We start from the raw sequence: 11647 nt of genomic DNA on the forward strand, positions 1-11647 counted from the left end.
CTAGGAAATCTCAAGCTCTGATTTTCTCCCCACCTCGAGCCAAATTCTGCTGCCGAACCACTGTGAGCAGCAGAAACTCCTCCAAGAACTGCATTTCCCCCCAGTAAACCTGAAACCTGGAAGGGAGAATCATGAATCAAAGTCCAGTTGTGACTTTTTTAAGGGAAAAAAAAAATAAAAAGAAAGAAGCCCCTAATGCAGTGATCCGTCTTAGGGCTGTATTTCCAAAGGGGCTTTAAAGCAGGCTGGGGATTTGCAGTGGCCCTGCAGGATGAGCAGCCAGCACGAGCTCCACGTGGGCAGCCCGGGGATGTCACTGCTGTCACTCGTGCTGCCAGGGAGGGAGGGAGGGCTCTGCTGCTCGCTCCTGCTTTCCCCACAGCCCCAGCTGCAAATTTAGCAACAGCGCCTGAGTTTCTCTTTGTGCTCTCCCACGTCCTGCCCTGCTACAACTCCCGTCTGCTTGCGTGGAGTTCTTCAAAAGCACTGCTTAGCAACCTGGCAGCCTTTGGGCAACGAGGCAGCCAGGGCCTCCTGTCCCCACTCCTGCCGTCCCCACTCCTGCCGTCCCCACTCCTGCCATCCCCACTCCTGCCATTCCCACTCCTGCCATCCCCACTCCTCCTGTCCCCACTCCTGCCATTCCCACTCCTGCCGTTCCCACTCCTGCCATCCCCACTCCTGCCATCCCCACTCCTGCCATTCCCACTCCTGCCATCCCCACTCCTGCCATCCCCACTCCTCCTGTCCCCACTCCGGCCATTCCCACTCCTCCCGTTCCCACTCCTGCCGTTCCCACTCCTCCCATCCCCACTCCTGCCATCCCCACTCCTCCCATCCCCACTCCTGCCATCCCCACTCCTGCCATTCCCACTCCTGCCATTCCCACTCCTACCATCCCCACTCCTGCCATCCCCACTCCTCCCGTCCCCACTCCTCCCATTCCCACTCCTCCCATCCCCACTCCTCCCATCCCCACTCCTCCCATCCCCACTCCTGCCGTTCCCACTCCTCCCATCCCCACTCCTCCCATCCCCACTCCTGCCGTTCCCACTCCTCCCATCCCCACTCCTCCCATCCCCACTCCTGCCGTTCCCACTCCTGCCGTTCCCACTCCTGCCGTTCCCACTCCTGCCATCCCCACTCCTGCCATTCCCACTCCTCCCGTCCCCACTCCTCCCATTCCCACTCCTCCCATCCCCACTCCTCCCATTCCCACTCCTCCCATCCCCACTCCTGCCATCCCCACTCCTGCCATCCCCACTCCTGCCATCCCCACTCCTGCCGTTCCCACTCCTGCCGTCCCCACTCCTCCCATCCCCACTCCTCCAGCAGGGAATCCATAGCAGGCACAGGGCCCTGCTCCCTCTCAGCACCACCCAAGAGCCAGGTGATGACCCCGTGACACTCGTGTCACCTCTTGGCAGAGCTGTGGACAGACAGAAGGAGCCTCGTCCCTGCTCTCAGCTTCCACAAGGAATATTTCTGTGGAGCAGCATCCTCACTGGAGCAAAGGAGAGGTAATTAGAGAGCCCTCAGTAAAGCTTTGAAGCCACCCAGAGTCCCCCAGAGGGAAGCAGGTGAGACTCCAACAGGCATTGCACAAGAGATATGGATCTAGGGTGGTTTGTTTTATAAAAATATCTCCTCTCCCTTTGTGGTTGGTTGAAAGGGATGGCAAAACAAAGTCAGCGGAGCTCCAAGTCCCTGCTTCCAGCACTCCCAGCCCTGTCTTCCACAGCAGAGCCACCCCAGGACCAGCGTGGACCCTCTGGAGAACAGAGAAGGGCCTTGGATTGAGGATGAGACCCAAATCTTCTCACTCCAAAGTCTGGAAGCTCTGCCATGTCCCCATCGCCTTCGGCTGGGAGCGGAGCAAGGCAGGATGGGGCAGGTCCAGGACGAGCAGGGAGTGCTGTGAGAGAGTCTGGAGCAAGGGAGAAGAGCAAAGGGGGACAGATAAAAGCACGAGACAGGCGTGAGTCAGGCTGGCACGTGGCCTGTGCCCAGAGCCCCGGAGCAAAGAGGGCATGGAGCGAATTCCAAGCCAGGCAAAAAGCCACTGAAACAAAAGGCAGCCCAAAATAGGCCCTGGCAGACCTGTCTGCTCATCCTTGCCCGTTTTAACGGGGAAGAGGCAGCAGAAAAGGGAAAATAAACATATTTAATTGGGCGCTTCTGGTGAATGTTAATCAGGTGGCAGCACCTGGAAATGGATTTTGCAGTTTCCGAGGCAAGGACAGAGTCGTGAAGGGACACAGAGCCCCCAGTTCCAGGAAAGCGCAGGACAGCCCAGGCAGGGGAGCGCAGAGAATTCCAAACCGTATCCAAACTCCTCCTGCACAGCTCTGGCTTGGCCATCACGTGGCTGGAGAGGGTGCCAGGAGGGAATGGGCTGTGCTCCTCCCTGGCACCTGGTGACACCTGGCCAGGCCAGGGCAGCGCCGGAGCACCCACGGCGCCCAGGGAGAGCTCCCATGGCTCTCCAGGGACTCCCTGGGAAAGCCACCTGCCCTCCCCAGTGGGGACAGCTCTCTCCAAACACTCCCCAGGAGCACTGCAGGGCTCTCACACCTCCACCTGCACGCCCAGGGGAGAAAACCCCGCCGCAGGCAGCGATTGCTGTGCGGCCAATCCACACCTGGAGCTCAGGATGGGGAGTTCAGGCCGGGATCCAGGACCCAGCCCTCCCAGACCACTGGGGAAAGCTTGGGTCCGAAGGGGAGCAGCGTTAACTCCAGCTGTTTCTGTCACAAACCCTGCCTGGGGATCGGGGAAGGCAGGGATGCAGGTGTTTTTTGGGAATCACACTGAGGGCACTCCCCAGGGGCAGCCACAGCCCGTTCCCGGGCCAGCTGCTGTTTCCACAAGGAAGGATCCAAACCCCAAGCCAGCTTTTATTACGTTTCTCCTCGGCCTTTTCTCGCTGGGAGTCTGGACTTTTAGAGGAATTTTTGCTGTTTGTGGCGGAAAAGGACACTCCTCCTCAGTGCTTGTCCAGCAGTGGGTTCCAGGCTGGATTGGGGCCCCTGGAGCGACAAACAGCAGGAGAAACAAGGACATCGTGGGATGATGAACCCTCAGTGCACCAGAGAGCCTCGGAGGTGGGAAGTGCCCTGCCCTATCCATCTCCAGCTCCTTCAGAGGCAGTGTGAGCATCCCCAAATATTTTAGAATAAAAATAAATGAAGGATTTTCAGCTCCGTTGCTCCTCTTTCCTTGACACTGCAGCCACCAACACCAACAACTCCAGCCCCACGCCACCATCACGAGGGTGGATCCCTTCCCAACCTCGTGTTTTCCTCACGGAAGTTTGGTGTCTCACCCGGAGGTGCTTCTCTCAGCCCTTGGAGCAGGACACCACCTCCATTTTCACCACTCCAGCTCATTCCTTCCTCACAAAGTGGTGTAGGGAACAACCTCTGCTGTACAAACCTGCCCTCCACAGCGCAGGGAGAAGAGCTGAGCTGATTTCCCTGGCGTGTTTGGGGCTCAACTCAACCCCCCTCACCCCAGCAGCTCAAGGGCAGCACGTGGAGCTCTGCCCTGGGAGGGCATCGGGGCATCAGCAGGAGCACAGCCCAGCTCAGAGCCTGCAGGCACGAAAAACCAGCCTGGGACAGGCTGGCACAGCCACGTGGAAAGGGCACCCGGCCTAACTGAGCTCCTGACGCTGATGCTGTGTTTGTACAAGCGCCTCGTTCCCTCCCGGGTGTTTGCAAAAGCCGCGGGAGTTGGCACCGTGGCGAGGAGCTGGCCTTTAATTAACCAAAAGGCAAATACGGGAAGGACGTCAGCAGCCTGGGAGCTGCTCTGCTGCCCTGACAGGAGCTCTCAGCTCCTCTGGGCTCCTCACACATCTGTGTCTCTCCTTGGAAATGTCCTTTCCTGGTGGAAAGGTGCTGCTTTCAGTTCTCCTGGTCCCTTGGGGGCTCCACAAAATCCATCTCCTGTCCCTCTCGTGCTGTCAAACGCCTTGAGGACACCATGGTGCCCAGGGCCAGGCAGGGGGGAAGCCACCAGCACAAAAAAAGCAGAGTTAGGGACAAAACAGCCACGTCAACCACACTGGAAAGGCCCCGCTGGTGTCTGCCTCAGCCCCCGCAGCTGCTGCACAGCACAGCCCGCACCCATCCCCACTTCATCGGGATGGAGGGACAGCACACAGGGAATGGCTTCATTCCCCCGCAGGGCAGGGCTGGATGGGGTATTGGGAAGGAATTCCTGGCTGTGAGGGTGGGGAGGGGCTGGGATGGAATTCCCAGAGAATCCATGGCTGCCCCTGGATCCCTGGAAGTGTCCAAAGCCAGGTTGGAGCAGCCTGGGATGGTGGGAGGTGTCCCTGCCCATGGGAGGTGTCCCAACCCAAACCATTCTGGGATCCTGGGATTCTAAAATGCCTGATTCCTGCTGTACAGTGTGACCCCAGCTTTCCTACACACACCCCAAACCCACGCTGATTTCCATCACGTGTATTTCAAAGAGGGACAGTAGGGCCAGAAACAACCTGGGAATATCATCGCCCCTGAGAAGAGGGGTAACAAAGTCTCCTGTCGTTTGTTCAGGAGTCATTTCCCGCTCCTCAGCAGTGGCTTCTGAGCTGTTTCCCCAGCTCTGGCACCTCCCGGCCCCGGCTGGCAGGGATGAGCAGCAGGAATTAACTCCTGCCCGCCCCTGCAAGTGTCCGTGGGCTGCAGGGCTGGCCCCGGTGGATCTTCAGGTGCTTGGCCAAGTGGTCACTGCGGGCAAACTTCTTCTCACAGGCAGAGCACTGGTAGGGCTTGACCCCGGAGTGGGAGCGCTTGTGGCGGGAGAGCTCATCCGAGCGGGAAAACCTGCAGGAGAAGGGAGGAATGCTGGATGCAGCCCTCGCTGCTGGCCAGGACAGGGAACACAGTGAGCCTGGCACGAGGGAGGCTGAGATCTGTCCCTGCCACAGGCTCTTTGTCACCCCACACCCTCCAGAGGCACCCCTGGCTCCCGAGATCAACCCCTCCAAGGATTTGGAAATGGAGGGAAAAGAATTCACCCCCGGAGATCTGAACTTCTTTCCCCTGCTCTCAAAGGACACTGTCCACCTACTTCCTCCATTTGTTTTCCCTCGCTGGAACCTTCCGGCAGCCAAGAGGCCCAGACGCTGAGGAAAAAATTGGTTTTTTGGGAAAAGAGCTCAGGCTGGCAGTGGCCAAAGGCCATGGGCCAGGAGCCTGGGTGGGAATGCTTTCCAAGAACTCCACAGCCAGCCCGGAGCAGCGTCACTGGGGAGGGAAGGTTTGTTTCCCCTGTGGCTGTGGATTCTCCCTGCAAACCCTGAGCATCCCCTCGTTTCTCACAACAGCAGCGAAATTTCCAGCCTGGGCTGGACTGGGAGCTGGGAAGGGAGATGGGTGAAGTTCTGAGCACAGGGGAGGAAAAGCAAACAGAGCCAGCCTGGAGCACAGGACAGAGGCTCCAAGCCAAAGCCAGCGCGGTTCTGGGGTGCAGGAACGAGGAGCACAGGGATAGCCCAGCTCACGCTGCCTGTCTCTGCAATTCCCACACCTGGAGGGGATCAAAAGCCTCAGGAAAATCCCTTGAACCACGCGTGTGTCCCTCTTAATTCCCCTGCACCTTCCCTCCCCCTCTGGCACACACAGCCCAGACCTGGGGGCACCTGCAGCGGGTTTTTAATCAGTGCCACCCTCCAAGGGAGCTGGAGCAACTCCACGGCTCTGGATTTTTGGATTCAGGGAGTGCTGGACGGGAGGCCTGGGCTGGATTTGCTCTGCACAGATGGCAGGAGCATCAGGGCAGGAGGGTTTTTCCATCCATGGCTGGGACGTGCCTGTGCAAAAAGCACCGAGCAAGGAGCTGCAGCTGCAGCCCCAGACTGCAGGCAGAGGATTTCGGGATTCTCACACCTGGGCTGGGAGATTCTGCTCACAAAGGGCTCTGTGGAAACAAAACCTGTCCCCAGGCCACGCTCAGGTCTTCCACAGGTTCTCTCCCAGCTTTATGGCGAGGAGTGAGTTCCAAGGGCTTGGCTCCCCAAAAAGAGCAGATTCTGCCTCCTCAGAAAGAGGTGACAGATTTATTTGGAGTGAGGGACACTGGAGAGAAGGGACAACCAGGCACAGGTGAGGACATCGCCTGCTGGAAAAGCTGCTCCATGGAGGGGGAGCAGAGCACAGCACACAGGGTTCCATGGTCCGGGCTGGCACCATCCCATTCCTCCTTCCCAGAGGGAAAAGTGACTCTTGTGTGGCTTCTTCTGTCCCCTCCCTCAGTCCCCAGGAAAAGGGTGGCAAACCAAACAGAATTCCACACTGGCTGCTGAGGAAGGGCTGAGGCTTTTCCTGGGACAAATATTGCCAGGAAAAGCCATTTTGGAGCCCAGCTGCTGGAATTGTCCTGAGTTAGACACAGAGAGTTTCCAAAGTTTTCCAAAGTTACAGCATCCCTTGGAAAAGGGGCCTTGCCAGAGGGAGTTTAGGCACCCAGTTCAAGGAGGATTCGGGATGTTGGGAAGTGTCAGCTGCACATCCCCAGCTGCGCTCCTGGACTGAGTAAAAACTCCCAAAAACGCTGCACAAACTCCAGCCCTCAGCTCTCCTTCCAAAGATTCCCTCGGGAAAGGCCAGTGGGGACTTCACCCTGGATTTCCACCAGCCAAGAGCTCTCCTGCTCCTGGGCAAGAGCCCCCCACCCTCGGGGACCCCCACTCACCTCCAGCCGCAGTTGGGCCAGGCACAGGTGTAGGGTTTTTCCCCCGTGTGCCGCCGGAAATGAGCCTTCAGGTGGGAGCTCTTGGAATAAACCTTCCCGCAGCCGGGGTGGGAGCAGCGGTGGATGCGGAGCAGGGAAGGGGGGCCCTGCTGGCACCTGGGGGCCGCCTCCGCCTCCTGCACATCCCCTGGCCCCGTGGCCACTGGCAGGGGGGCAATTCTGACGTATTTTTGGTCCAGGATGGTGCCAGGGGGCTGGAGCTGAGGGAGCAGGGACAGGTTTGGGGCCTGCAGGCTGATGAGCAGCTGGGCCACCCTGACACCCCCACCCTGTGCCAGGGGGGTGACGCTGTCCCTCGGGAGAGGCTGGATCTGCAAGACAAAGGGAATGCTGCCAGCAGCCACCGCCTGGCCACCAGCAGCTGTCCCTGCAGTGTTTGGGACATCTCCTCCTCCTCCTTCGTGCACCCTGGGGGTGAGCTGTGCCCCAGAGCCCAGCTCAGGTTTGCTCTCCACCTTCCACCCCGCGGGGTGAGGATCGCCGGCGTCATCCCTGAGGAACTCTGCCTTCTCCCTGAGGAACTCCTCGATCTCCTCCAGGGTGGGGATGAAGTTCTGGGAGAGGCGGAAGTCAGGCAGCCTGAGCTGAGCCTCGGTGAGCTGGGCTTTGGGGGGTTCCCCCTTGGCACTGGACAGCGGGACACTCTCGGCATGGCCAGTGCTGCCCGCCAGGACATGCCCAGAGCCCTCTGAGTGGCCACATGTCCTGTCACCGCCACGTCCTGGCAGAAGGGATGGTGGCATCCTGCACTGCAGGGCACTGGCCAAGCTCTCGAGCAGGGAAGGGCTGGTCAGGGAGGGCAGCAGGTCCTGGCAGCTCACAGAGACCATTTGGTGACTCCCCACAGGCGGCTCTTGGCTCAGCAGCCGCTGGGAGAGCTCAGCTGGGGAAGTCTTCGTTCATCTGCAAGGGAACGGCACCAAGGTTATTTCTAAAGGAGAAAACAAACACGCAAACCTCAACCTTTTAACAAACCCGGGCTGTGCACCGAAAAGAAAACAGCCGAACCTGGCAGTGGCCTTTGTTTTTAAAGAGTCTGCTGCTGGAAAAAACACGAGCGGACCGCTTTCCTCTGCTGGCTGCCAGCAAAGAGGCAGATTCCCCCCCCAAACAAACTTCTCTGGGGAGTTCATGGAGGTAAAAACACACAAAGAAACCCTTCATCCCTCCCCGTGCCACCCGCGCCGGAGGGCAGCTGTGCGCTGCTGGATGGCGCAGGGGGTGACTCCTGATTAACCGGGAGTTAATTGTGATCCAGGAGAGGCCGCTGGGGCTTCTCCACACTGCAGACGTGGGCAGAGCCATGCCCTGACACAGACACGGGGCTGGCTTAAAGCTGCCTCCCTGCACAGGTAACCAGAGCTCCGAGGTGCTGCTGCCAGCCCGCCCCGGGCGCTCTGAGTGTTGCCCCGGTGCTGGGGGCACCGCGGTGCCCGAACACGCTGCAGCTCTGCCTGGGCAGCTCTGCCCAGCCCCGGTCACACCTCAGAGAGCGGCTCAGCCTGGCTGGGGTCAGCTCCGAGGGCACAAACAGCGCGTCTGCGAACAGCTGAGAGAGAGCACAGCGTCTCCAGGTGGGAGCTATGCGGGCTCAGGAGGGGACTGGTGACTGCCCCAGAGCCCACGGGCCCAAGGACCTCCCCGAGCAGCCACACTGTCCCTGTCCCTGTCCCCATCGTGCTCCAGAGCACCAAACCACCCAGGGCACAGGGATCTGTGTGCATTTAATGCAGAAATGGAATTTCCAGGGGAAAGAAAACCTTTGTCAAAGTCCCTGAAGAACCTTTCAATGAGATTTCTGTGGAGCTGCAAACCGGTCCGGCCAGTCCTTGTTATCAGTGCCCATCAGGGTCCTGAGAGCTGCGAGAGGGAATTTTTGAGCGCTCTGGATGCCATACAAATGTTCTTCTCCTTAAGAAATAACCCCCACGTCGTTCCAAACCTGCCAGGAACGAGATGCAGGGGCATTCCCAGTGCTGCCCAGTGTCTCCAGCACAGCTCTGCACCAACAAGTCGTGGAGAGCAGGGACTGTCCTGGTCACACGAGAGGTGAGGGAGGTGTTCAGGCCAATCTCAGCCTCCAGGCTTCAAATTTTCACCACAGCCCAAATGTGTGCCCTGAGCCACCCCTTCCAGGCAGTTCCACACTCCTTCCTCCACTCCAGTTTTAGGATCTTTTTTTTGTCTCTTCTTCTCCGTCTCCTCTTTCTGCAGGGAAAGCCTCCCCCCTCTGGCTACCAAAGGCTTCTGTTTACCTCTCCCACAGTGTCCTAAAACCTGATTTTCCAACCAGATCCTGCAGAGCAGCTCGGGGAGTCTCCATCCCTCCAGCATGTCCCCAGGACAGCTGAATTAAACTCTAAACTCCTCACGGAGTACAACCCTTCTGCTGGGCTGACAGCGGGAATAAAAGCATGACCAGAGGGCAGAAAGGTCCAGAGGCTCAGGACCGAGGAGATCTGAGCGGGGCAGCCTTGGGGGAGTTCCTGGAGTGCTCTGCTCCTGTTTCCCATCCCATTTGCGGCAGTGCCGACGTCCCAGCTGGCAGAGCAGCGCTGTGGGGCAATGTGTTGCCTGGTGGCACATTCTGTGCCAGCAGACTCCGCAGGTACCTGTCACAGGTGTCACTGCCCCATCAACCCAAGGCATTTTTGCAAAATGCCACCAGTGCTGTCACCCCAAAGCCACTGCAAGGGAACAGAGCCCTGGCTCTGTCCCTCACTGCAAGGGCTGCATCGTTCCCAAGCCTCACTTTGCATTTCTGCTCCTCCAGTTTTTCCAAGCCCAGGGAGCAGCACATGTGCAGCCCGAGCACATGGAGAACAAGCGGCTCGCCCAAGGTCAGCCAACAACCAGCGGGAGCTGGGAACTCAGCCGAGGGTCACGGCTCCCCTCCCGTGACCGAGCAACGTGAACCAACACCTGTAACCTCCGCAGAGCCGGGAATCACGCGGGGCCCGTGCAGAACCGGGGCTCGCCGAGCCTTTGGGGACAAATCAGACGGTCCCGGGCAGTGCCACGCGTGGCCGATCCCTCGGCGCAAAGCGATGCCCGAGGACAAGCGAGGCTCTGGCTACACCGCAGCCCCCAGCCCCAGCGGGGCTCAGAGCCGGGGCGAGCCGGGGACACCGAGCCCGCTGCTGCCGGTCGCGAACCCCCCGCCCCCGTGCCCCGCGGAGCCGCCCCGGGTAGCGCTGCCGGCGGGACCCCCGCGCCCCCCGCGCCCCTTACCCGGCTCCGCCGCCCGCGGGTCCCGCGGCTCCGCCGGGGGCGGCTCCCGGCCCGCCCCGCCCCGCCGAGGGCTCGGCAGCGGCCGCCGATCCCATTGGCACGGGAGCACCCGCGCCGGGAGGGGCACCGGGATGCCCCGGCTCGGTCCGTGCGCGGCTGCTGGAGCAGCTCCCGGAGGAGATCCCGCGACCCCGCCGCTGTTTCCTCTCGCTGCTCGTTTACACTGGAAGCGGTCCAGGTCGCTGCAGCGTTCCAGGAAAAGGAGGCGAGTCCCGGCACGTCGCGGAGCAGCGGGTGCCGCTGGAATCCAGGTGGATCCAGGTGGATCCAGGTGTGCGGGAGGTTTTGGGCAGGGCCGTAGCGCTCGGATGCTGCTGCTGGGACAAGGAGTGAGGTCTGTCCTTGTCGTGGCTTTGGGGGTCCCTAAGGGGGTCCCTGAGGGTGGCTTTGGGCCACCAAACCACACCGAGTTCCTCTGCTTGGGGAGAAGCGTGAGATTTTGGGCCTGAACAAAAGACCTGGGCCAGGGGAAGGCTTCACATTTATAAAATCCAAAACAAAATGAAAGAAAAGCCTCAAAAAAACCTCCAACAGCGAAGGTGCACAGAAAGGGAGGCCCGTGGCTGTTCCCTGAGCGCTGCTGTGTCCCTGTGTGTCACCGACCCCGTGTCACAGCCTCGCAGTCCTTAACATCACTGCTGATAACACGCATCAGGTAGGTATCGATAATAACTAATAATATTTATTGATGGCCTTGCAGAGATTGGGAAGGTTTCAGCTCCTCAGAATCCTCAGGTGCTCCCGGCTCCGATGATCCAGTCACGGAGGGCTTTGATTTACAGCGTGTCGCAGAATTCCTGGGGACAGCAGCCGGGAGCGGCTCCTGCTCGGAGTTTGCACCGCGCCCGGTGGAGCGAGAGGATCGGAGCTTTTTTTGGGGGGAAAAAGGAGCGGCTGTGCGGCTCCACGGCCGCGGGGAAGAGCCCGTCCCTTGTCCCGGGGACACCGGTGGCACTCGGAGCCGGGACACCGCGACGCGGAGCCCTCCTGGCCACGCTCATTGCCACACCCAGACCTCGCCCAGCACGCCGATTTCCCCGCCCATGTCCCCACCCATAAAACCTTAACCCCGCCCTGTGGCCACACCCGCCTGTCACTGACCTCACTGCCGTCCCTCCCCTTTGTCCCTGGCCACGCCCAATGACTCCGCCCCATTTTTAGCTCCGCCCTCCGACCCCACCCATGCCCCACCCAGTAACTGGCCCCGCCCCAAAGTGATCACAGGCCACGCCCCCTGGCCCAACCACGCCCCCAGCCCACCCCTCATTCACTGGCCACGCCCCAAATTGATCCCAGGCCACGCCCCCTGCCCTAACCACGCCCACCCCTCATTCACTGGCCACGCCCCCTGGCCCAACCACGCCCCCAGCCCACCCCTCATTCACTGGCCACGCCCCCTGCTCTGACCACGCCCCCACGCCCCACCCCTCATTCACTGGCCACGCCCCCTGCTCTAACCACGCCCCCACGCCCCACCCCTCATTCACTGGCCACGCCCCCCGTGTTCGTCATCCCTTGGCCACGCCCCTCCCTCGTTGGCCACGCCCCTCCCCGCGCGGTGGTGGCGCCCCCCCGCGGCCGGCCCGGCGCA

General features: G+C 60.5%; 2 protein-coding genes across 5 annotated transcripts; one reads left to right on the forward strand and one right to left on the reverse strand.

Annotated features, from left to right (window-relative positions):
- Positions 1-4457: 4457 nt before the first annotated feature.
- On the reverse strand, positions 4458-10072 carry LOC125338137 (Krueppel-like factor 15). Of its 4 annotated transcripts, none has more exons than XM_048328513.1 (4): positions 9997-10046; positions 8526-8625; positions 6706-7668; positions 4458-4835 (listed from the first exon to the last, which is right to left on the reverse strand). In XM_048328513.1, exons 3-4 carry the CDS (start codon positions 7593-7595, stop codon positions 4658-4660), a joined length of 1068 nt encoding a protein of 355 aa, XP_048184470.1. In that variant the 5' UTR covers positions 7596-7668; positions 8526-8625; positions 9997-10046; the 3' UTR covers positions 4458-4657. The 4 variants fall into 4 exon arrangements, with proteins under 4 accessions (XP_048184470.1, XP_048184469.1, XP_048184467.1 ...); XM_048328512.1 differs by having other exon boundaries at positions 8526-8707; XM_048328510.1 differs by lacking the exon at positions 8526-8625 and having other exon boundaries at positions 9997-10072.
- On the forward strand, positions 9581-11373 carry LOC125338036 (translation initiation factor IF-2-like). Its single transcript, XM_048328347.1, has 4 exons — positions 9581-9605; positions 9703-9911; positions 9958-10327; positions 10757-11373. The coding sequence occupies exons 1-4, from the start codon at positions 9581-9583 to the stop codon at positions 11113-11115; spliced, it is 963 nt and encodes a 320-aa protein (XP_048184304.1). The 3' UTR covers positions 11116-11373.
- The last annotated feature ends 274 nt before the right edge of the window (positions 11374-11647 follow it).

The sequence above is a fragment of the Corvus hawaiiensis genome, chromosome 24, assembly GCF_020740725.1.
Source record: "Corvus hawaiiensis isolate bCorHaw1 chromosome 24, bCorHaw1.pri.cur, whole genome shotgun sequence".
NCBI classification, from domain to species: domain Eukaryota; kingdom Metazoa; phylum Chordata; class Aves; order Passeriformes; family Corvidae; genus Corvus; species Corvus hawaiiensis.

What these genes read in the sequence shown, in the direction of transcription:
- LOC125338137 (XM_048328510.1), bottom strand. Translation starts at nt 7,595, where the DNA reads ATGGTCTCTGTGAGCTGCCAGGACCTGCTGCCCTCCCTGACCAGCCCT. An exon ending in TGGCCCAACTGCGGCTGGAG is followed by an intron (nt 4,836 to 6,705) that starts GTGAGTGGGGGT and finishes CTTCTCCTGCAG; the next exon opens with GTTTTCCCGCTCGGATGAGC.
- LOC125338036 (XM_048328347.1), top strand. Translation starts at nt 9,581, where the DNA reads ATGGAGAACAAGCGGCTCGCCCAAG. An exon ending in GAACAAGCGGCTCGCCCAAG is followed by an intron (nt 9,606 to 9,702) that starts GTCAGCCAACAA and finishes TAACCTCCGCAG; the next exon opens with AGCCGGGAATCACGCGGGGC. An exon ending in GTGGATCCAGGTGGATCCAG is followed by an intron (nt 10,328 to 10,756) that starts GTGTGCGGGAGG and finishes ATGGCCTTGCAG; the next exon opens with AGATTGGGAAGGTTTCAGCT.